Source organism: Canis aureus, chromosome 31, assembly GCF_053574225.1.
Source record: "Canis aureus isolate CA01 chromosome 31, VMU_Caureus_v.1.0, whole genome shotgun sequence".
Classification (NCBI taxonomy): domain Eukaryota; kingdom Metazoa; phylum Chordata; class Mammalia; order Carnivora; family Canidae; genus Canis; species Canis aureus.
The window spans coordinates 17,227,040-17,252,890 of NC_135641.1; the positions used below are offsets into that span (position 1 = coordinate 17,227,040).

At 35.0% G+C, this 25,851-nt stretch overlaps 1 protein-coding gene across 1 annotated transcript in view; it reads left to right on the forward strand.

Annotated features, from left to right (window-relative positions):
- PIK3CA (phosphatidylinositol-4,5-bisphosphate 3-kinase catalytic subunit alpha) overlaps positions 1 to 25,851 on the forward strand; it is an 81,824-nt gene that overhangs the window by 35,983 nt on the left and 19,990 nt on the right. Inside the window, exons 2-9 of the mRNA XM_077879708.1 lie at positions 11,931 to 12,358; positions 12,894 to 13,103; positions 14,476 to 14,726; positions 15,122 to 15,367; positions 16,082 to 16,167; positions 24,145 to 24,250; positions 24,917 to 25,069; positions 25,162 to 25,296. Coding sequence (XP_077735834.1) covers positions 12,007 to 12,358; positions 12,894 to 13,103; positions 14,476 to 14,726; positions 15,122 to 15,367; positions 16,082 to 16,167; positions 24,145 to 24,250; positions 24,917 to 25,069; positions 25,162 to 25,296 — 1,539 coding nt within the window. The 5' untranslated portion in view covers positions 11,931 to 12,006. The remainder of the gene's footprint in view (positions 1 to 11,930; positions 12,359 to 12,893; positions 13,104 to 14,475; positions 14,727 to 15,121; positions 15,368 to 16,081; positions 16,168 to 24,144; positions 24,251 to 24,916; positions 25,070 to 25,161; positions 25,297 to 25,851) is intronic.

Consider the following 25,851-nt stretch of genomic DNA (forward strand, 5'->3'; position numbering starts at 1 on the left):
TTATGCTCTGCTGAGAATATAAACTGAGTTAAACAGATACAGACCTCAGGGGCACTGGGGTGGCTCAGTCAGTTAAACATCTGACTTGGGTTCTGGTCATGGTCTCAGGGTCCTAGGATCAAGCCCCATAGGACTCCACACTCAGCAGGGAGTCTGCTTCTCCTCTCCCTCTACCTCTCTCCATGCTCATGTGCCTGCTCTCTTAAATAAATTAGTAAAATCTTAAAAAAAAAAGAAATAGGTACAGGCCTCATCCTTTAGGGATTTTGAAGTTCAGTAAGAATACAGAGACAAATATAAAGATGAGGACAAAGACATTTATACAGATTTCAAATACATAAGTAAAGTATTCTGCATAAAATTTTTTTTTTTTAATAATTATAAAATAAGCCTGATGGGATGCCTGGGTGTCTCAGTGGTTGAGTGTCTGCCTTCAACTCAGGGTGTGATCCTGGAGTTTTGGGATCGAGTCCCGTATCAGGCTCCCTGAATGGAGCCTGGTCCTCCCTCTGCCTGTGTCTCTGCCTCTCTTTCTTTGTCTCTCATGAATAAATAAATAAAATTTAAAACTAAAATAAAATAAGCCTGAAACGATAAAGTTCTGGCTCCTTTCTGGACCCATGGATCTAGATAGCATGGGTCCCCTAGATGAGAGGGAACCTTTATTGAATTTCCATGCTCCAGGCATTATGCTAGGATTTAACATGTATTATTTCATTTAACTCATCAATCACTGTGAGGTAGTAACTGTTTTTATTCACTTTATGCAAATAACGTAACTCCTAGAGAAGTCTAAAGAATTGCAGAGTTCGGGGATCCCTGGGTGGCTCAGCGGTTAAGCGCCTGCCTTCGGCCCAGGGCGTGATTCTGGGATCCCAGGATCGAGTCCCACGTCAGGCTCCCTGAGTGGAGCTTGTGTCTCCCTCTACCTGTGTCTCTGTCTCTGTCTCTCTCTCTCTCTCTCTCTGTGTCGCTCATGAATAAATAAAATCTTTAAAAAGAAAAAAAGAAGAATTGCAGAGTTCTCTTGGGACACCTCAGTGGGTGCAGTTGGTTAGGCAATGGACTCTTGGTTTCGGCTTGGGACATGATTTCAGGGTTGTGAGATCGAGCCCTGTGTCAAGCTCCACACTCAGTGCAAAGTCTGCTTAGGACTCTTTCTCACTATCCCTCCCTCCACTCCTACCACCCCACTCTCTCTCAAATAAATAAAATCTTAAAAAAAGAGAGAGAGAGAATTGCATTGTTCTCCATAGAGTTGGTAGAGCTGAGGATGATGGAGTAGTGATCTGAACCAAAGCAGAAACACTGGTTAGATCATTTCTGCTCTACCCATAGAACTAGACTGGGCTCATATGTTGTTTTCTTTGCTACTAAACACTGAATAATACCATAGTTGAAAAAATGTCGAGGTTTCAAAATGTTTTCAGGTCCATTGATTATTTGTTCCAGGTATTAAGATGTTAAAGCTCAAGTCACTCGTTAGATTCTCTTTATGGAATCATTAGCTTTGTCCCTTTTTTGAGACAGAAGGAGGTACCCTTAATTCTATCCACCTGTCTTATCAATATATGCCATCAGTCATAGGGTGGGCTGATTAATAAGGAAGAATCAAGGAAGTAGAGCAAAAGTATTCTACTGAATAAAGCAAAATATTAATGTATTTTTCATTTGAAGTACTAGTCGTTCTTTCAGTTCTATATTTTGAAATCATAACTTACCAAATACTGCCATCTTGATCTAAATGGAGTTTCTAGAATTGCCTAATTTACCATTGACTTTTGTTTGACTGCCTGCTCCTTATTTTACGTGACGCTATAATACCCTGCCTTGACTCTCTCACAAAGAGAAAAGAAGTATTTCCTGGAAAACTCTACATCACTGTGGAGTCATTTGTCTTATTAAATTGTATGATATTGTGAAATATCTTTTGTTGTATTTTCTACCTTAACTACGTTTACTCTTCCTCATAATCCTCTCTAACCATCACCTCTATCTATTTAGTCTCCTTTTGAGTTTAAATTTTAAGAAATTTTATCACACTAAAATTTGAATTTTTAAAGTTCAAATTGAGAAAATTAGTGACTGTGTATTTTGAGATTTGGTAATGTTTCTTTACCTATCTATATAAAATATGGAATTTAAATTCATTAGTTAATAATCTAAGATCAAGTATATTTTAATCTATACTTCAGTAATGCATTTTATGCTTGTTTACCCTATTCGATTCTGCTAGTCACACTGGATTGTTTTAACCCACCTTATTAATAAAGTACTTGTTCACATTTATTGATAATCAAAAGTCTACCAGGGCACCTGGGTGGTTCAGTGAGTTAAGTGTCTGCCTTTGGCAGGTCATGATCTCAGAGTCCTGGGATGGAGCCCTGCATTGGACTCCCTACCCAGTGAAGAGTGTGGCTTGCTCCACCCCGCCCCCAGCTAATGCGAGCACGTACCTGTGCTCTCTCTCTCTCTCTCTTTCTCTCTCAAAATAAAGAAATAAAATATTTTCTAAAACAGTCTGCACTGATGTAGATGTTACTAACTTGGTCCTTAATTGTTTGTCATTAAAAAAAAAAGATCCATTAGGGCATCCCTGGATGGCGCAGCGGTTTAGCGCCTGCCTTTGGCCCAGGGCACAATCCTGGAGACCCGGGATTGAGTCCCACGTCGGGCTCCCGGTGCATGGAGTCTCCTTCTCCCTCTGCCTGTGTCTCTGCCTCTCTCTCTCTCTCTCTGTGACTATCATTAAAAAAAAAAAAAAAAAAAAATCCATTAGCACAGGCCCTTTCTAAGCCCATCAATGAATCTCATATTTGGGAACCCTTATTTTAAATAAATCATTACATCTCTAAAATGTATTTTTAAATCTCTGAAGTGTATTTCACAGCACTATGAATTTAATAGTGAAAACGAATTCTATCTCCTCCTAAAGGAATTTGAATTTTCTACATACTGATCATGAGAACTATTTTTCCACCCTAAACTTGTTAAGGTCTCTCTCTGAATAACTAAGAGAATGAGTTAAATCTGTTTTTTCATGGTTGGCTTGTAAAGGTCAGTGAAGGACAGCATTTTGAAAGAAAGTGGATAAAATGCATCCTTCCAGCACTAGTGTATATTACAGCTGTCCCTTTGGACTCACTCCAACAACAGCTCAGTGACTCTTGGAAGAAGAGAATTTTAGAGGCCCAAACTGGGGCTCATGAAAAATTGTACCAAAAAAAAAACGCTTGCCTTCCATGCATTTCCACTGCAGTGAAATATTTTAAAATTATGCTTCTTATCCTTCAAATCCAGTTAGTCTCTCAGTGCTTTTGATTTCCATTTATGAAGTGTCTTCTTCCATCTCTTTCTTCTATTACTTGTTTCAGGCCTGGGTTTTTCCCTGGGATAACTTCAACAATTTAGTTTTCCTACTTACTTCTTATGCTCTAGGACTGTAAGTGTGCCAAAAGAGACTCCATCCTGGAAAAGTTAGTAGTAAGTCAAACAAGGATAATAGATAATAGATAGTACATAATAGATATTAAGAATGTATTAAGGTACTATCATATATATGTAAGAGGCTAGTAACATTAAGAAAGGGAGTAATTAACTGGAAGGATTTAAAATAACTTTTAAGGAGAGTAATCAGATCATAGAATTATTTTTTTTAGAGATTTTATTTTTATTTATTCATGAGAGACACAGAGAGAGAAGCGGAGACATAGAGAAAAGGAGCAGGACCCCGGTATCACGCCCTGAGCCTAAGGCAGACACCCAACCATTGAGCCACCCAGGTGCCCCAGATCATAGAATTATTAATCAAGATTTTAATCATGTTATTTCTGTAGCAAGTACAGAGGCAAGTTTTTTATTTTGTTCTAAATCAGACTAAAGTAAGGATTCATTTGGTAATTTAAAAATAACCAGGAAAGCATATTTTCTAGTTAATGAGCAAACAGATACAACTGAGTTATCAACAAACTACATGTTAATGTTTTCCAGTTGACCTCTCGGAGAAAGAGGGTGGAAAATATCTTGTCAACATATATCTAAATATACTCATTTGTAAATATGTCCATTAAATCAAATAACTTTAGTTAAATGTATCAGTTAAATAAGAAATAAGCATTTGTAAGACTTTTGTTCATTCAGTAAATACTTATAAAAGCCTCTGTATTTGTGGTATATAGATATCTAAAAAACACAAGCTGCTTATTTTAACAAATTTTGGCTTATTAAGCCATGTGCACTTAGAAAATTCTCCAGTTGAGGTTGCCTGGGTGGCTCAATCATTAAGCATCGGACTCTTGGTTTTAGCTCAGATCGTGATCTTAGGGTCCTGAGATTGACACCCATGTAGGGCTCTGTGCTCAGCAGAGAGTCTGCTTGAGATTCTCCCTTTCCGTCTCCCTCTGCCCCTCCTCCTGCTCACGTTCATGTATACTCTTTCCCAAATAAATCTTTTTTAAAAAAAGTAAGGGGATCCCTGGGTGGCTCAGCGGTTTAGCGCCTGCCTTTGGCCTAGGGCGCAGTCCTGGAGTCCCGGGATTGAGTCCCACGTCGGGCTCCCGGTGCATGGAGCCTGCTTCTCCCTCCTCCTGTGTCTCTGCCTCTCTCTCTCTCTCTCTCTCTCATGAATAAATAAATAAATCTTAAAAAAAAAAAAGTAAGAAAATTCGCAGGTTGATACATTGGGTAATTCTGATACCTTACCAAAAGCCAATAAACTTTTTCTGTAAAAGACCAGATATTAAATGTTCTAAGCCACATGGTGTCTCTAGCATCTGCTCAACTCTACTGTTGTAGTGAGAAAGCATCATTGACAATATGTGAACACAATTTATTGGCTGGGTTCCCATTTAAATATATTTACAAAAACAGGTGGTGAGCTGGATTTGGCATGTGAGCCATAGTTTGCCAATTTTTGCCCTAAACAGTGAAATCTGAAAATACTGTTCTATTATCATAAGCGGGGAAAGACTTTGAATTTAGGACTTAACAAATTATTAAAATGTCATTGTCGTCTTGAACTGAAAGAGTACACATTAGATGTTTAAGTTAAATTGTCCAGTGAATTAAGAAACCCTCAACTTGTAAAAGTCAAGTGACAATGAAGATTCTGAGACTATTTTTTTACTGTTCATTTCTGCTGCTTATTTTGCTTAAAGTTGTCTTTACTCCAGCTGACCAGTACTATTGCCCTCACTGGGACTGCTAATGCAGACCTACCCCTAAAGAGGAAATGAATGTGGGTTCAGGCCTTCTAAGAACCAAAGACTTTCAGTGCCTCCTGCCCAAACACAGTAATTTTTTTAACAGTCATGTTAACACCAGAACAAGGAAGTAAACAAAATCTGTGACCAGCAAGGTATCTGTTACATATGTTGTGCTCCTAAGTTTTTACAGCAGAGGCTTTGATATCATAATTTGGTCTGTTGTTCTCTAGTCTAGAGACTGTTATAAAATGGTAGTCGGTGTTGATGCTGACTAGAAATGAGTAACTGAAGAAAAGGAGGCCAACTGGCCACAGCTGAGAAGTGACCGTTGACTACTGGAAAACAAGGAGATAGGGACATTTTACTTTATTTTTTTTAAAGATTTTATTTATTTATTTATTTATTTATTTATTTATTTATGAAATCAGCACAAGTGGGGGGAGGGGCAGAGGGAGAAGCAGACTCCCTGCTGAGCAAGGAGACTGCTGCAGGACTCCATCCCAGAACCCTGGGATCTTGACGTGAGCCGAAGGCAGATGCTTAACTGACTGAGCCACCCAGGCACTCCCCAATGGGAACATTTTAAAAAGCACTATCTCCGTCCTGGGGTCATTGAGGATAGGGCCGAAAATACACTCAGACTCTTCAATAGTACTGAAGTGCTTTGCTGTATTGTGTTTCAGAATAGCACAGTAATTGGTTTTATAATGAGGACTGTTAACTCATCAAGAAAAAGGTAAATTGTGAGTTATATATACTCTTTTAAGAAAGCAGGACCACCCCGGTTGAAATACTTTATGTTTAGATATATAAAAACTTAGAATAAGCAAAACCAATTTATTTCCTAAGAGTCCTGCCTGAATAGTTGTAATTTTTCAGTATATGAATATCTCTGGCATTCTGAACTCCAAAGCCCAGGAGTGTCAAGTTTGGGACCTCATATGCAGCAGAACCGCTCATCCCAGGAAATGGGGCATGGTCAGAAAGGGGGCTGCCCCTCACAGGTTACTCAGTACACATTTATGGGGAATCTAGTGCTAAACCATTGGTAGACTCTGCTTCTGGGTCAGGGTTTTCCATGTAGCAGAGCAGCTTCCTTGCTGCAATTTATGGAAAGTCAGCCCTCAACACAAGGGTTTGTAAAGAAAAGAAAAGAAAAAAAGCCAATAGAGTAGTACTTAATCCTAAAGTATTTTATTTTTAGTAAATACATTTTTGTGACTTCAAACTGTCAATGGCAGAGATTCTTATTTTAAATATTAATCTTATAGATTAATATTTAAATATTAATCTTATAGATTTATTCCCCTCTATTGCTTTTCAAATAAATTCCTTCTCTTTGTAAATAAATTATGCACTTACATTTGGATAATTCCACCTTCGTTATCAGCATTTAATTTCTTCTATCGTGTAAAGGCCCTTTTATTTAAAATGTTACATATGTATATTTGCTGACTTAGGGATTTTTTTTTTTTTCCAAATTAGGGGAATTGGGAAGATACCATTTTAACACCTTGGTTTAATGCTAACTTAACTATATCCTGTATTTGAAGAGAAATACTTTTTAAAAGTCTGAAATTTAAAATCATGAAAAAAATGTTGTCATTCTTTTCCTCAAAATACTTCAGAAGATTCTCTTTCCTTACAGCATACTACGTAAAATTCATACTCCTTAACAAGGAATCCACCTATCTTTCTGGCCCCTGCCTACTTCTCCCCTCTCCCTCCTTGCCACATACTTTACCTATTCCCATGCACTTCCTCAAGTAATGAAAAACAACTTCTATGGCTGGTAACAGGCTGTGTTCTTTCATGGTCTGTGACTTTGCACGTATACTCTTGTGGCAATCTAAAACGCTTTCCTCATCCAGTTCCCCCATGTCCAAGCTACCCCTACCTTCCCCACAAGATCCCTACTAATCTATAATATTCTACTTAAATTTTACCTCTCTGTGCGTTCCCTAACCTCAAGCAGTTGGAGATTTCCTGTGACTTTTCAAAGTACATTCTGTCGTATAATGATTTTCCACTGTCAAAGTTGTTCTTGTCTTTCATTCCCCCAATAAACTAGATTTTACCTATTTACCTTAGTTTTCATAGCATTTTTAGCTTAGAGCCCCGCACAAGTAGATGTTTCTCCAAAAAAGGCAGAGGGGTTAGCAAAGGATTCCTTATGTAAGGTGTACACGGATGTACCATTTAGATAGGAATATTAGGAGTTCAGGGAACTAGACACAGCTGCAAAAGTACCAGCCTCTGAGCCACTCAGTCCAATATTCCAGACTTGGAAGTGAGCCTTGCATTTCCAGTACTACGTTCAAAGTTCAGTTCTTGAAACTAGCACAGCTTTATAAGGCTTCTTATTTACTTGCCTCCCTCTGTAAAAGAACTCAAACCTCTTTTTCCCATCCCTGTCTGGTACTAGCCCAAGATAATTTGTAATAACTTGAAAAGGTAGTGAGGGTGTACTAGTAATATTTAACATTTATTGAATCCTTACCGTATGCCAATCTCTTTGCTATGTACATGTTTTTCGTATATTATCTCATCTAATACAACAGTCTGAAGAATTTTCTGCCATTATCCCAACTTAACAAAACGGGTGGGGAGAATGAAGTTCAGTGAGATGAATTAAACTGCACAAGACAGCTGTTTACTAAGGCAGCGAGAATTTTAATCCAGTCTAACCTTAGAGCCCATTTCCTTATTCACCACCAGTGAGTATTACCTGGCCATAACTGAAGCCCAAATAGCCCCATGGTTATAGTATATTTATACTTTGAAGTCATTTAGACCTGGATTCAAAATCTGTATCTAGCATTTACTGGTGGCAAATAACTTCACTTCTCTGACCTTCAGTTTCTTCATATGTGAAATGATCATACCTACCCTGAAAGGATTATTGCCACCTGAGTGCATGATTTATACTGACTAGTAACGTTAGCTCCATTCGCCTCTTCTATGCTTCTGTTCATGTGAGCTCTAACTAATGGTTTGTACAGAATAAATCCTGACATAAGAAGATAAGTAAAAAAGTTAGCATCCTCTGTCTTCTATTTAGTATTACCACGGTGCCAACTGGTGCCTGCCTTCCAGGATCTCCAAATGTTTTATGGCTATGATCAGATTTATTATCTTAATAAATGAGAAGGGTGTGTCTCGAGTATTTATTTATTTATTTATTTATTTATTTATTTATTTATTTATTTTTTTATGTTTCAGCGTACACACATACTTCTTTATTCCTAGACAGGAGTTTAACAGACAATGTAGTTTAAGTGTTGATGTTCACGATCCAGCAAGCCAAACCATAGTTTCCTGATCATTTTCCAGCGTAACCAATTTTTCTGTTTTTTTCTCTTTGCCTTTAGTTTATCCTCAAAGTATTTCACCCACGTGCTTTTATTTTCCATTTATTAAGCTGTGTGTCTTTCTAAACAGTTATTTTACCAACCTGAATTATGCAGCTTTGCCACATTATGGTGCTCAATTATTTCAAAGCCATTTTCCCCAAAATGAATTTCCGAACTCTGGTTTGGACACAAGTCCTAAGGGAATGATCCTAAATGTCCCCTGAAATTTGCCTGGAAGTGTTATTGAATGTATGATGGCTGCCTGTTATTCTGGTTAATATTTTCCTTTCAATAGTTGTGGGCATTCTCAAAAAGCATTAGGTTGCAGAGAAATAAAAGCACTGGGTGTTATTCTGTATGTTGGTAAGTTGAACACCAATAAAAAATAAATTTATTTTTTTAAAAAGTGGATAATTCTATTTACTATTCTGTATGAATTTTCTTGGTTTTATAGTTAGCAAATGCTGTTCCTTCCCACACCTGCTTAAATGCAGAGACTCGCCACCAAACACAAACACATCTGCCATTAGCTTTGTTTCTTTTTTTTTTTTTTGATATTCAAAGTATAGTTTATATTTTGTTCTTTTTTTTTTTAATTTTTTATTGGTGTTCAATTTACTAACATACAGAATAACCCCCAGTGCCCGTCACCCATTCACTCCCACCCCCCGCCCTCCTCCCCTTCCACCACCCCTAGTTCGTTTCCCAGAGTTAGCAGTCTTTACGTTCTGTCTCCCTTTCTGATATTTCCCACACATTTCTTCTCCCTTCCCTTATATTCCCTTTCACTATTATTTATATTCCCCACATGAATGAGAACATATAATGTTTGTCCTTCTCCGACTGACTTACTTCACTCAGCATAATACCCTCCAGTATTTAATACTTGTTTGTTAACCATAAATACACTATAGTAGGATGAAGATTAGAAGCTGTGATCTCTCTGCTGTACTAGACTTCTCTTTTGCTAATTCTTAGGGAGCATATGAGACTCTTAGATGTTACTTATTATATAAAATAGTTGCCCCTATGATTCCATAACATGGACCTGTTAGGGCCATTCAACAAAGAAAACTATAAACACAGCTGCTGTTTTGGTGTGCCTTGTGGTTTGGTTTTGTTTTTATTTGAACTTTTTTATGCAGTCAGATCATCATTTAAAAGTAGTCATTTGGCATTTCCCCTGCATTCTTCAAATTTTTTGGTATGTTTTTAAAAGCTTAGCTTAAGTCACTTCTATAATTATGCACACAGATTGATCCATCTGGTCCTTTTACTAACCAATGAATTTTCATTTAGAAGTGTTGGAAAAAGAATAATTATATTTTGCATCCTATAACTTCAGTGGGTCTCTTTTATAAATTTGAAGAAACATTTTCAACTATTAAAAATAGTTTTACATTCTCTATTGTCTTCCAACTGATTTCTATACTTCTACAGATGGGGGAAGGCTTGAAATTTTTGCTATTTCTATTTTTCACCTCCTTCATATATTAGAACTCTGAAGCATACTGTCAGTACTTGTTTGCAACTGAGACAGTAAAAATGTCTGCTCAAAGTAGACCCTATTGCCCTGTCTAGCTCACACTGACTGTAAGGTGAAAGATGGATTGTAGGGGGCAAACCTAGATCCACGGAGACCATGTAGGCTGTAGCACTGGTCCAGACACGAAATAGTAGGGGCCTGGCTCAAGGTACTAAGAGTGGTAGTGAAGTATACAGATTCAAGACATAGAATTGACAAAGTTTTTGATGGATTAGATGTTAATAGATATGACAAACAGGAGTCAGAGAAGACGGGTTTCTGGATTTAATTACCTGTGAATTTAATTATCCTGTACCAAACAAACCCATAATCTTCACACTCTTGACTTTGCCTTATAAGGGCAAGGGCCATGTCTGTCGTCTTCATTATCATATACCCAGGACCTAACATGGTCCTGAAGAACAGCCCCAGTGCATTTTTAGTTAATAAACAGTGCCATTTATGACTGTTGTCCACAATGCCTATTAAAATAATCGAATATAATAAGTTATCTGGGCCTTTTTGATTCATTTCTCTAGCTTAACTTTCATTTCTTATTTTTTCAGTGTCCCTCATTTTCCTTTTTTAATGCCTTTACAGTGTAGCTTGCTGAATAGAAGAAAATATAAACATAAGCAGCAAAAAATAAATTTGTGGCTCCATGGGTTTTGCAGTATCTTCTAAAGAATCCCCAAGATAATAAGTACTGGGTGTTCTACTATATGTTGGCAAATCAAACTTCAGTTATTTTTTTTTTAAGATTTTATTTATTTGTTCATGAGAGACACACACAGAAAGAGGCAGAGATACAGGCAGAGGGAGAAGCAGGCTCCATGCAGGGAGCCCAACGTGGAACTCGATCCTGGGTCTCCAGGATCACACCCTGGGCTGAAGGTCAATGCTAAACTGCTGAGCCACCCGGGCTGCCCTCGAACTTCAATTAAAAAAAAAAAAAAAAAAAAAAGAATCCCCAAGATTGTTGACATCTTTAAAAAATGAGGGGTTCAAATCATAATACTTTGTTTTTTAAAAATATTACAAGTAACACTGTTGGAACATTGTACTAACATGTACTAACAGAGTCAGTGAGTCTCATTTGTGTAGATCAATTCATTTCAGTCAGAATAATTAGACCTGGGTTATTTGATAAACTAGTTGGATCATTTAAATTCATCATCATGGGATGCCTGGGTGGCTCAGTGGTTGAGTTGAATATATATATGTAAATTATACTTTAAAAGCAAAATGGTCTAAGATGCCACTTAGACAATAATCAGTAGGAAGAAGGAAATCACAAAGATTAATTTAAGAAAAAAGACAAAGCCATGTAATTTCTCATTACCACAGGGTAGAGGTAGGGAGTGAAAAGGAAGATTTGACTTCTCTCACCTTTATTCATCTTTAAAATGAGAGAAATGGACCAATGATCTAAAAGATCTTTTCCAGTCCAAATTCTGTTGCTCCATAAAATAGAAGAGAATGATAGAGGTGATATGTGATGGGAATTTTAGCTTTAATTACAACTTAAACTGTCCATTCTTCCCTGTAGCCTTGGCTCTGTCTTGATAAGACCTGACTTTAAAAAATCTATTAGAATAAAATGTTTTTAATTAAATCATTTTATTAAACATAATTAAATACAAGTGTTTTTTCTAATTCCTGCTTTGGAATCAATTATTTCAGCCTAATTTGAGGCAGGAGTCTCCATCAAAATATTTAAGATAAATTATTTATACCCTAATCAATTCAAAATACAGGAAATGAACTTTTATATTTAGTAATGCCATAAATATATTCTTCTATAGTTTTTCTTTTAACATCTGTTTTTTTTTTTTCCCTTTGGTTTAGATTTCTGCTTTGGGACAGCCACACATATAATTCCTTAAAATAGTTTTATATGTAAAACTTGTAAAGGATCAGAACAATGCCTCCAAGACCATCATCAGGTGAACTGTGGGGCATCCACTTGATGCCCCCAAGAATCCTAGTAGAATGTTTACTACCAAATGGAATGATAGTGACGTTAGAATGCCTCCGTGAGGCTACATTAATAACTATAAAGCATGAATTATTTAAAGAAGCAAGAAAGTACCCTCTCCATCAACTTCTTCAAGATGAATCTTCTTACATTTTCGTAAGTGTTACCCAAGAAGCAGAAAGGGAAGAATTTTTTGATGAAACAAGACGACTTTGTGACCTTCGGCTTTTTCAACCCTTTTTAAAAGTAATTGAGCCAGTAGGCAACCGAGAAGAAAAGATCCTCAATCGAGAAATTGGTATGACACAGTTTTTTACTAAATGGCATTGTCCTTTTCTAAAAGCAAATAACTATGAAACTTAACTATTTTCTCATTACTAAAATATTTCTGTCTGAATCAGTTAATTCCTTTGTAACCTTAAATAGATTTTGAGATTAAAAACCATTACAAATCGAAAGTACTTTTTGCCTACTTGGCTAAGGAACTATTTTTAACACGTTGGTGGTGTCCTATAAATTTTTCTTTAGGAAGTATCTTGTAGGGTCGACTTAGATTTGTTATATCCCAGTTTTGTTTTGTTACTCTTTTAAAAATATTACACGGATGCTTGCTGCCTTTGTTCCAAATTGCTGAATATATCATATATTATATATTAAAAATATTTGAGTCTTTGTCAATTCTTGCTTTACTATATGTATTCATCAAAATTTCTTTAAACCTAGAGAGACCTCTTTGTTATGATCTTCCAAATCTATCAAGTTCCCCATTTGTAAGAAACATGTTTGTACTATATGTTTAATAGAATGTTATATTCTTTATATAATTTTTTAAGGTTTTGCTATCGGCATGCCAGTGTGTGAATTTGATATGGTTAAAGATCCAGAAGTACAGGACTTCCGAAGAAATATTCTGAATGTTTGTAAAGAAGCTGTGGATCTTCGGGATCTTAATTCACCTCATAGTAGAGCAATGTATGTCTATCCTCCAAATGTAGAATCTTCACCAGAACTGCCAAAGCACATATATAATAAATTAGATAAAGGTAAGAAAATAGTCTGCCGTGTTTACTACATAGTAAAAATTTCTATCTGTGGCTATATTTTTTGTACAGTCTTTTTATCCCAGCTAGATGATAATCTTCTTGATGACAGGGAGTACTTACACTGACAAGATATAGCTGAGTGCCAAATGTATGTGTGTAATAAATATTTATTGATTGAATGAATTGTGCACATATGGTGCTGATCTCTTGGTTAGCTGTGTATCTTAAAATAAAACTGAAGAAATTCGAGTTTGAAATTTATTATTAATACAGTTATAGTCAGTTATCTTTTTACAAATAAAAAAGTATAAGTAGAAATACTTCATGAAATTTTGGGAAAACTTTGCACCTTTTTGTTATTATTATCATATATACAAAGAGCAATAGATTTCTTAATGTTAAATGCAATAATTAAATCTGAGCATGAGTGATAATATAGGTTGACTTTTGACACTTAACATATCAATTTCTAGAATTAAGTGAACATGGAAATTTATACACGTTTGGGAAATGAAAATATTGTATCAGATAGATATCTATTTTTTAAAATAACAAGGTGAAGGTTTCATCTTGAAGTTATAGATAGAATAAGTTCTTACATATTATTAAATATAAAATTCTGTTGGTAGACAAGTTGAGACCTGTTATTGCTATTTCGCTTATATTGTTTAAAGTAGTTTAATGCAGTATAACATACTATCTTCATTTGAAATTCTTTTCTACTTGAGCATACCTTTTAAAATGAAGGTCTCTTAATTTTCCCTCAACATTCTTTATAAAAATTATGCTACAGAAAAGTTGAAAGAATTGTATGGTGAACACCTGGACCACTCTACCATAGTTTTAATCTTTTCATTTTCATCATCTTACCCCCTCCTCCCAGCTTAATTGATCTTAAAAGGAAAGCATTTAAAAATTCCTATTCTTTCCTTTCTTCCGCCATCTTTTCTCTCCTTCTGATTCAGCATTTTTTTTAGGTCTCCATGATTCTTTCCCATAGTTACCAGAAACTCTTCTACTTTAGGTACTGTTGATCCTTTGATACGATCAAGAGTCACTCTTCACAGGGGTCATACTCATGAAGTATTCATGCAGTTTAGAATGAAAATTAGCTTGGCCTCAGGTACTTGTGACCCACTAGTAACAGTTTTGTGTGCTTGCCATAAAACATAAGATTTGGGCATGGCCTGGCAGCTCTATCATATTTGAAGATTTGTGATTTCTACCTGATATCTGTATTTAATTAGTTTGTTTATAAGTCATTTCTGATTATAGTTAGAAAAAAATGGTATAGTATATGCTTTTTGAAATTTGTCTCTTGAAAAATGAAATATATATGGTGATTGCATCTAATAATGTTTTCCTGTTATAGGGCAAATAATAGTGGTGATTTGGGTAATAGTTTCTCCAAATAATGACAAACAGAAGTATACTCTGAAAATCAACCATGACTGTGTTCCAGAACAAGTAATTGCTGAAGCAATCAGAAAAAAAACTAGAAGTATGTTGCTATCATCTGAACAACTAAAACTCTGTGTTTTAGAATATCAGGGCAAGTATATTTTAAAAGTATGTGGATGTGATGAATACTTCCTTGAAAAATATCCTCTAAGTCAGTATAAGGTGAGTAACAAGCTTCAAAAATATTAATATGAAATGTAAAAGTTGAGACAAGTATCTATTTTTAGGACATACTCTTTGAAAGTTTAGTGGTTAAAATTGGTGAATAGCGTTCATAAGTTTGTTTTTAATACTACCAATTTTTAATCTGAGAAATTGATGAACTAGAGAGAACAGATTTTTTTTTCCTTTAGATTTATATATTTAATATTTGGGGTCTGATTCTAGATATGGATAAGCTGGTTAACATTGTTCAGATATAAACAGTGTTTTCATGATGAGTATCCTCTAATCATTGTTTTTAATTCCTTTTTTCATTTTTTTTGCTTATCTGTTGCTTTTAAAATAAAACACCTTATAAGAAATGGCTTTTCCCCTCCCTTCTTAATCTTTTACAGTACATAAGAAGCTGTATAATGCTTGGAAGGATGCCCAATTTGATGTTGATGGCTAAAGAAAGCCTTTACTCCCAATTGCCAATGGACTGTTTCACAATGCCATCTTATTCCAGACGCATCTCCACAGCTACACCATATATGAATGGAGAAACATCTACAAAATCCCTTTGGGTTATAAATAGCGCACTCAGAATAAAAATCCTTTGTGCAACCTATGTAAATGTAAATATTCGAGACATTGACAAGGTAAAGTCAAGTGTTGATGCTTACTATTTTATATAAACTTTTTAATTGAACTATGTATAATAATCTGTTGACCTGCACTGTTTTCAGATATCTAGAAAACCACTTCTCCCTCAGCTGTTGCATAGTTTACAGTCCTTTGTCTATAATGTTAATATCCATAATTCTAATAATTCTAACTTCCATAAATCTTTCTTAAAACCATGAGTTTTACAGAATTCATTCGGCAGCAAAACCTGACCTAACTGAAGCAAGACTTTTTATAGTCTTTATATATCCCATTTAGTGTAAATATTCATGTGTTTTGTTGCAGAAATATTAATGTCTTTATGGAGTGTTGTTCGAACTGCTAAGAATATGAAGTAATATTTAATATATATACCAATTTATCTTTCTAAAATATGAAAAAGTCGGAATTACATACCTGGCCTAAAGGGATTGTGAGTCTATGTTGATTTTTTTTTATGGTCTGATGTCACCTTAGAGGCAACAACACATTTTGTTTGGTGAAGAATCTGCATCAGTATTAACTTAGTATATATGTGAAGAAAGGGAGAAGAGAAAAGCAACATTTTAATAGAAACTGTTAATAGATTCTCTCTCATTCATATAAGTTACAATATTTTAATATCATTTAATATTGGTTCTGTAGTCTGTGTGCCTTCATGTATTGTTTGTGTATATTTATATGCACATACTTTTTTTTCTCTTTTTAAGATTTATGTTCGAACAGGTATCTATCATGGAGGAGAACCCTTATGTGATAATGTTAACACTCAAAGAGTACCTTGTTCTAATCCCAGGTAAGGAAGTGTATGGATTTATTTTCTAAAAGCCTTGTTAGTATTTAGCAATATAATCAATAAAAGCAGTAAATTTTTTTGGCATCTTTAGTTTTATACAAGTCATACAAATTCACCAGGCATTTACATATAAAACATAAGGACTTTCAGTCAAATGAGTATCAATCACAGGATCATTTTGTCGACTCTCTGTAAAATTTTATCCAAAGGGTTTTTCTGATTCTCTCTTTCCATTATATCAGGTAGAGAGCAGAATATGGTTACATTTTGTGCTGATGATCCGCCACATTAGATCCATAAACCTAGTATTTTATTCTTACCTCCATTTCCATTTCCATTAAAAAGAAATGAGAGTTGGTAAACAACCTCAGAGCCAGACTACTCTGAGGCACTCACATAACTCATAAGAGTAGATATTTATACATTCAAATAAAGAGTCTTGGGAACAAATCAGATTCATAGATGGAGGGAGAATTTGGGGGAGCATTTTAAATGATTACTGCCTAGAAATAAATTGAAGAAATAAAAGGTAGTATAATCCAACAGTTTGTCTTCCTGCTATTTCTTTGGCTCTTTATAGAATCATTTGGGAATTAGGAGTCTACCCTGAATATAATAGAAATATTTTAAGAGCACTCAGATTGTTATTGAAGATTAAAGATGGATTTTGTAGACTAGCAATAGAGACAACTAGTAAAACCTCCAGAAGTAAATTTTATAATGAATTTAGACTGCATTCTAGGAGAGTCAAGAAAAAGTTCTGGTCTTATAATTAAGTTGCTAGATGTGGCCACCATTCTAGAGCCTAAATTCAAAAAGGTGATAGCCTTCTCTACCAGAAGGAAGTGAAATAGTTCCTCACTCTACCTGAACTATTGTCAGTCAGAAGGTACATATTTAAATTAGAAGTTACCCTGTGAATGAAACAACAACTACAGGATCTTTTTAAATTTTTGTTGTACAGCAAAAGTTTATTTCCTGCCCATACTACATGTCTGTCACAGGTTGGGTGGAGTGGTTGTGTGAGGAATAGAGAAGCAATATTTGAGGAAATACTGGCCAAAAGGTTTTCCAAATTTACTGAAAACTATAAACATTCTAGGAAGTTCAACAAGCCCCAATCGAATACCCTAAAATAATATTGGGTAGATATATCATGTACCTAAAGTAAACTAGTTTTATAAAAGTAAAAGGTAAATTTGTTTAATAATAAAACATTAAAAGCTCAAATTTTTATTCAGTGAGCTATCTAGTTAGAACTTACATTTGATTTCTTTTCTTCAAGAATTCTCTAGAACTACAGGCCAGTGTCTCTGATGAACATGAATGCAAAAGTCTCCAACAAAATATTGACAAACCAAATCTAACAATACATTAAAAAAATCATTCAGCACAATCAAAATTTATTCTTGGGATGCATGAGTGGTTCAATAATTGCACATTAATCAACATGGTACCTCACATCAGTAAGAGAAAGGATAAAAACCATATGATCATTTCAATAGATGCAGAAAAATCATTTGACAAAGTACAGCATCCATTCATGCTAAAAACTCTCAACAAAGTAGGTTTTTAGAGGGAATGTACCTCAACATAATAAAGGCTGTCTATGAAAAACCCACAGCTAATATCATAGTCGGTGGTAAAAAATTAAGGTCTTTCCCCTTAAGATCAGGAACAAGACAAGTATGTCTACTCTCACCACTTTTATTCAACATGGTACTGGCAGTCCTAGCCACAGAAGTCAAGAAAAAGGAATAAAAGGCATCTAGATTGGTAAAGAAGAAGTAAAACTTCCACTATTTGCAGATGACATGTTACTCTATATAGAAAATCCTAAAGATTCAATGTTGAAAAAGAAAACCAAAGCTGGAGGCATCACAATCCAGACCTTAGGCTGTATTACAAAGCTGTAATCATCAAAACAGTATGATAGTGGTACAAAAACAAACACATAGATCAGTGGAACAGAATAGAGAACCCAGAAATGGACCCTTAACTCTATGGTCAAATAATTTTCGACAAAGCAGGAAAAAATATCTCCTCAACAAATGAAACTGGACCACTTTCTTACACCATACACAAAAATAAATTCAAAATGGATGGAAGACCTAAATAGGAGACAGGAGTCCATCAAAATCCTAGAAAAGAACACAAGCAGCAACCTCTTTGACCTCAACTGCAGCACCTTGCTAGTCACATCTTCAAAGGCAAGGGAAATTAAAGCAAAAATGAACTATTGGGACTTCATCAAGATGAAAAGCTTTTACACAACAAAGGAAACAGTCAACAAAACTAAAAGACAGCCTATGGAATAGAAGATATTTGCAAATGTCTTATCAGATAAAGAACTAGTATCCAAAATCTATAAAAAATTTATCAAACTCAATACCCAAAAAAACAAAAAATACAGTCAAGAAATGGGCAGAAGACATAAACAGACATTTCTCCAAAGAAGACATACAAATGGCCATCAGACACATGAAAAAATGCACATCACTCGACATTGGAGAAATACAAATCAAAACCACAGTGAGATACCACCTTACACCAGTCAGAATGGCTAAAATTAACAAGCCAGGAAACAACAGACGTTGGCAAGGATGCAGAAAAAGGGAACCCTTGTACACTTTTGTAGGAATGCAAGGGTGTGGCCATTCTGGAAAATAGTATGGAGGTTCCTCAAAAAGCTAAAAGTAGAGCTACCCTACAACCCAACAATTATACTGATTCAAAGGGACATATGTACCCCTATGTTTGTAGCAGCAATGTCCATAATAGCCAAATTATGGAAAGAGCCCAGATACCCATCGACAGGTGAATGAATAAAGAAGAGTGCGTGTGTGTGTGTTTGTGTGTGTGTGTGTGTGCGCGCGCGCGCAGTGGAGTATTACTCAGCCATCAAAAAGAATGAAATCTTACCATTTGCAATGACATGGGTGGAACTAGAGGGTATTATGCTAAGCAAAATAAGTCAGAGAAAGACAAATACCATCTGATTTCATTCATATGGAATTTAAGAAATGGATGAACAGGGGAAGGGAAGGGAAGGAAAAGTAAAATAAGACAAAAAGAGGAACACAAACCATAAGAGACTCTTAACTCTAGGAAACAACTGAGAATTGCTGAGGGGAAGTGGGTGGGGGAATGGGATAACTGGGTGATAGGCATTAAGAAGGGCACTTGATGTAAATGAGCATTGGGTGTTATATGCAACTGATGAATCACTAAATTCTACCTCTGAGATTAATAATACACTATATGTTAATTACATTGAAATTAAATAAATTTTTAAAAAGAAAAGCCTAAAGACTCTTTATCAAAAAACTGCTAAAACTGATAAATGAATTCAGTAAGGTCACAAGACACAAAACCAACTTAAAAAATCTGTTGTATTTCTGTTTTGTTGTGGTTTATTTAATTTATTTTTTATTTTTTTTTAAAGATCTTATTTCTTTATTCATGAGAGACAGAGAGAGACAGAGACACAGGCAGAGGGAGAAGCAGGCTCCATGCAGGGAGCCTGATGTGGGACTCGATCCCGGGACTCCAGGATCATGCCCTGGGCCGAAGGCAGGGACTAAACTGCTGAGCCACCCAGGGATCCCCAAAAAGATCTGTTGTATTTCTGTACACCAATAATGAAGCAACAGAAAGGGAAAGAACATAATCCCATTTACAGTTGCACAAAATAATAAAATACCGAAGAATAAACTTAACCAAAGAGGTGAAAGACCTGTACTCTGAAAACTACAAAACATTATTGAAAGAAATTGAAGATGATACAAACAAATGGAAAGATATTCTATATGCTCTTGGATTAGAAGACAAGTATTATTAAAATGTGATACTAGCCAAAGCAACCTACAGATTTAATGCAATCCTTGTCAAATGCCAACAGCATTCTTCTCACAGAATTAGAACAAATAATCCTGAAATCTGTATGGAACCACAAAAGACCCTGAATAGTCCAAACAAACTTGAAAAACACAAAGCTGGGGGGGGAGGTAATCACAATTCCAGACTTTTAAGTTATGTTACAAAGCTGCAGTCATCCACCTAACTCTGGGAAATGAACAGGGGTAGTGGAAAGGGAGGTGGGTGGGGGGGTTGGGATGACTGGGTAATGGGCACTGGGTGTTATGCTATATGTTGGCAAATTGAACTCCAATAAAAAAATTTTAAAATTTAAAAAATTAAAAAAAAACAAAGCTGCAGTTATCAAAACAGTATGGTACTGGCACAAAAATAGACACATAAATTAATGGAAGAAGATAGAAAACCCAGAAACCCACAATTATATGGTTAATTAATTTTCAACAAGAGGCAAAAATATGTAATGGGGAAAAAAACAATCTCTTCAACAAATGATGTTGAGAAAACTGGACAGCTACATGCAAAAGAATGAAACTGGACCACTTTTTTACAGAATACACAAAAATAAACTTAAAATGGGTTAAAGTCCTGAATGAGAGACCTGAAATTAAAGAAATCTTGGAAGAGAGCACAGGCAGTAATTTCTCTGATGTCAGCTGTAGCAACATTTTTCTAGGTATGTTTCCTGATGTAAACAAATGTAAAAATAAGCCATTGGGACTACATCAAAATAAAAAACTTCTATACAGAAAGGAAATAATCAACAAAACTAAACGACAACCTACTGAATAAGAGAAGATATTTGCAAATGACATTTCCGATAAAGGGTTAGTATCCAAAATATATAAAGAACTCATAAAACTCAAGACCCCAAAACCAAATAACCCATTTAAAGCATGGGCAGAAAACATGAACAGACATCTCCAAAGAAGACAGACATATAGATTGCCAACAAACTCATGAAAATATGCTCAGCATCACTCATCAGGAAAGTGCAAATCAAAACTACAAAAAACAAGTGTTGGTGAAGATATGGAGAAAATGGAACCCTCGTGCATTGTTGCTGGGAATGTAAACTGGTGCAGCCACTCTGGAAAACAGTAAGGAGTTTCCTCAAAAAGTTATAAAGAGAACTACCCTATGATCCGGCAATCCCACTACTAGGTATTTACCCAAAGAATATGAAAACACTAATTTGAAATGATATATTATGCACTCCTAGGTTTATAGCAGCATTATTTACAGTAGCCAAATTATGGAAGCAGCCCAAGTGTCCATTGATAGATGAATGGCTAAAGAAGAGGGGATTTATTTATATATATGTATGTAATTATATGTAATGGACTATTATTATTCCATTATATGTAATGGAATATTATTCAGTCATAAAAATGATCTTGCCATTTGTAGCAACATGGATGGAGCTAGAGAGTATAGTTAAGTGAAATGACTCAGAGAAACAAATACCATGTGATTTCAGTCATGTGGAATTTAAGAAACAAAACAAATGAACAAAGGGGGAAAAGAAGAGACCAACCAAGAAACGGACTCTTAACTACAGAGAACAGAGAGTTACCAGAGGGGAGGTTATGGGAGGATGGGAAAAATAAGTGATGGGGATTAAGAGTACACTTAACCATGATGAGTTCTGTATAGAATTGTTGAATCACTATGTTGTGCACCTGAAACTAGTATAACAGTATACATTTAACTATATTGAAATTAAAATTAAAATCCTTAATAATGAAGAATTCTCTAGTTAAAGGGTAAAATCCTTATGATGGTAGTATGAGGATTTAAGTAGATCTTTTACCTTTTCTGTATTCACAAAGTTAAAATCAAGAATAAAAGAATATGAAATTATTAAGTAGAAAAGAAGTTTTAAAAAAAAAAATCTCTTACTGAGATTAAGTGATCATTCCAAATTTGGGCTTCCCATATGCTAAATAAAATAGATACTTAATGATTTCTTCATAGACGTTACCAGTCCTCTCCCAAAATCAAAATCAAAATGAATTTGGAATATATATATATATATATATATACCCTAAAAATAAAGAACTTGGGCACCTGGGTGGCTCGCTTGGTTAAGCATCTGCCTTCAGGTCAGGTCATGACCTCAGGGTCCTGGGATCACCCACATTGGGCTCCCTGCTCAGTGGGGAGCCTGCTTCTCCCTCTCCTTCTGCTACTCCTCCTGCTTGTGTGCGTATGCTCTCTCTCTCTCTCTCTCTCTAATAAATAAATGAAATCTTTTTTAAAAACATAAAAAAATGAACTTAATTGGTATGTGTGCACTCACGTGTCTGTATGAACTTTAGAGGAAGAGAGAAACATGTTTTAGTCAATTAGCATAGTATTGAGCAACTACATTCATAGGACATAGCTCTCTTAGAAAGTGCGTAGAGTATTTTTCATTAATTATGAGCAATTCTAAAGATTTAGAAGTAATGAAAACTCCTAGGTACATTTAAGTACATGTATCTTTAATTTTCTTAAATTAGTGTGGACTTACCAAATCCCTACTACCTACATTTCTTCTATCTGTATTTATTGTTTCTTTTCCCTTTAGAATTCCTTTTACTAAGTTCTCCCATTTAACTGTAAGCCTTCTTTGCATCAGAGAGCCATATTTTTTTAAATCTTTGTCCATAAAACTTTAGTAATAAAGCTTATATCTTAGTTTGGCTAATTAAAAATAGAATTTTTATACCATTTTATTGTTAAGTCTTATTTTATTTATAATAAAAAATAGAATTAGGAAACACCCTTTTGAAAAATTTTCTAGATTAATGTCTAGCACTTGAGCTTTTATCGTGGACCAATTACTATTCCAATCACTTTACTTGTGTTATCTGACCGTTCCAGCCAGAAACTCCTTTACTAGTGTTAACTCACAACAACCTTATGGAGTAAGTACTATTATTAGTCCTTCACAAATGAGAAACAGGCAAAAGCAAGGGTCACACATTTAATAAAATGTTGGAATAGGATTCTACTCTCCGTAGTCTGACTTCTGAGTTTATACTGGTAACTGTTGCTATAATATTTGAAAACAAAACAAAACAGTGTGCTGTTACTTGGCTATTTACAAAATGTCCACCCATTATAGACATAATTTCACATGTAAAATCCAGTAAATTGAAGTGAATTTATCATAAATATTTGAAGAATTTTTGTCATCACTTTCTATAGCCACTTTTTATTATTTTCTTATTATGAATGTTAACTGTTGCTTCTTGTGAAGTAGTTATACTCATCCTCAAATATGTTCTGCTTACATATCCTTCATTTTATTTATGTACTGACTTATTTAATGAGTTTTTCTGAATAAAACTACACCATATGTAAAAGTAAATATATTGTCATTTTAATAGGAAATTTCACTCTTCTTTGAGTTTCCCTCTTCCATGTGCTTTTTATATAAGCTATTTTGTTTTTAATTATTTTTTTTACTGAAGTATAGCACAAGTGCATAAAAGTATACAAATCATAAAGTTCAGTGAATTATCACACTTAATACCCATATAACCACTATGCTGGTCAAGAAATAGAACAATAGCAGTGTATGAGATTTCCTGTTACTGCTACACTCCTAATTCTGGGAAACAAACTAGGGGTGGTGGAAGGGGAGGAGGGCGGGGGCTGGGGGTGACTGGGTGGCAGGCACTGAGGTGGGCACTTGACAGGATGAGCACTGGGTGTTATTCTGTATGTTGGCAATTGAACACCAATAAAAAATAAATTTATTACTAAAAATATAAATAAATAACCCCCCCCCAAAAAAAGAGAGAGATTTCCTGTTACTGCACATCCTTACCCTTCCTTGGTATCATCGGTATCATCAGCCTTTATAGTTTTAGCCAATCTCTTGTATACTGGTATCTCCATGAGATTTATTTTGTGTTTTCTGGATGACAAATAATATTCACTATTTTCTTATGTTTATTGGCCATTTGGATATGATCTTGTGAAGTATGTTCATTCCACTTGATCTCTGGCCTATTTTTCACTTGATTTCTTGATGATTTGTAGTTGTTTATATACTATGGATAAAGCCCTTTTTTGGTAAATTATTTTTTTCTTTAAAACTTTACATAGGTGGAATGAATGGCTAAATTACGATATATACATTCCTGATCTTCCTCGTGCTGCTCGACTTTGCCTTTCCATTTGTTCTGTTAAAGGCCGAAAGGGTGCTAAAGAGGTAAAGTACTTCAAAAGGAATAATATTTACCTCTAAAAAACTCCTAGTTATACTACTGATTTGAATTTTTATCAAGAAACTGATTTTTTTTTCAGGATTCCTTTGTGGCTCAATGGTTGAGCATCTGTTTTGGCTCAGGTCATGATCCCAGGGTCGTGGGATCGAGTTCCACATCAGGCTCACCACAGGGAGCCTGCTTCTCCCTCTGCCTATGTCTCTGCCTGCCTCTCTCAGTCTCATGAATAAATAAATGAAATCTTAAAAAAAGAAAAGGATTTTTTTCTTTATCTAAAAAAATTAGATATTTGTAAAATTTTAATAAATGTGTCATAGAAGACAACCTTAGGAGAGCTTCCTGAGTTTATTTATGATGAATATGTCCTGAATTCACCTTGATACAATTTTTTAAGCATGCAACTGTCTGTTAGGTGACTAGATGCCAGTTTCTGCCTGTCTTACAGAGATAGGTTCATATCTCCTATTTATAATTAAAGAAAAATTTATGTAGGAAAACAGAAAGCACTTGTATTTTTAAAAAATTGATGTGGCTTATTATAGATATCATTGTAGCAATAGTTATTGAATTCTTTCTGGGAAAGAAAAGTGTTTGAAATGTATTTATAATTTAATCCACGGAGTAGTGAATATTTTTGTTTGTTTTTGAAGGAACACTGTCCATTGGCCTGGGGAAATATAAACTTGTTTGATTACACAGATACTCTAGTATCTGGAAAAATGGCTCTGAATCTTTGGCCAGTACCTCATGGATTAGAAGATTTGCTGAACCCTATTGGTGTTACTGGGTCAAATCCAAATAAAGTAAGCTTTTTATTATCAAATTAGAATTTTTTCTTTTTTTTTATACAGTCAAGCACAACTTGATATATTATAACCTTTATTCCATCTCTTAGGAAACTCCATGCTTAGAGTTGGAGTTTGACTGGTTCAGCAGTGTGGTAAAGTTCCCAGATATGTCAGTGATTGAAGAGCATGCCAACTGGTCGGTGTCTCGGGAAGCAGGATTTAGTTATTCCCATGCAGGACTGGTAAGAAAGATCACTGAGTTTTCTTAAATATCAGTCATAATCAGTGGATTTGGGTTTATCCTCTTTGTGTAGAGAAGGGTTCATGTGTTTTAGTTACACTGGCATAGCTCCTCTGAGCTCTAGGACAGTATAATGATATAATCACATTCTCCATATGCTAATATCGTTACTGCAGCTCTGCCTCTTCTTTATTCAGAGCCCTAGCCTGCCTTCAGTTAACAAATAGGTATTGAATGCTAACTGTATGTTTAAATTTATTGTATGAGAGGTACTGGGTAATAAAGTTGTGACCTAAAGAGATCTCCATTGCAGATACAGTCTAATGGTGAAAATAGACATTAAAGTGGTAAAAAATAAAATAAAATAAAATAACGTTATTAATCATGGTAAGTGCTATGATGGAATAACCAGTAGTGTGCCAAAAATGACTACAGAGGGCTGGGTTGAAAAGCTAATATATATTGGGTTCAAGAAAGAACTTTTTACTTCTCTAAGATGGTAACATTAAAGTTAAAATGAAAGTGTATGTTGTTAGTTGAGCTTGGAAGCAGAGGA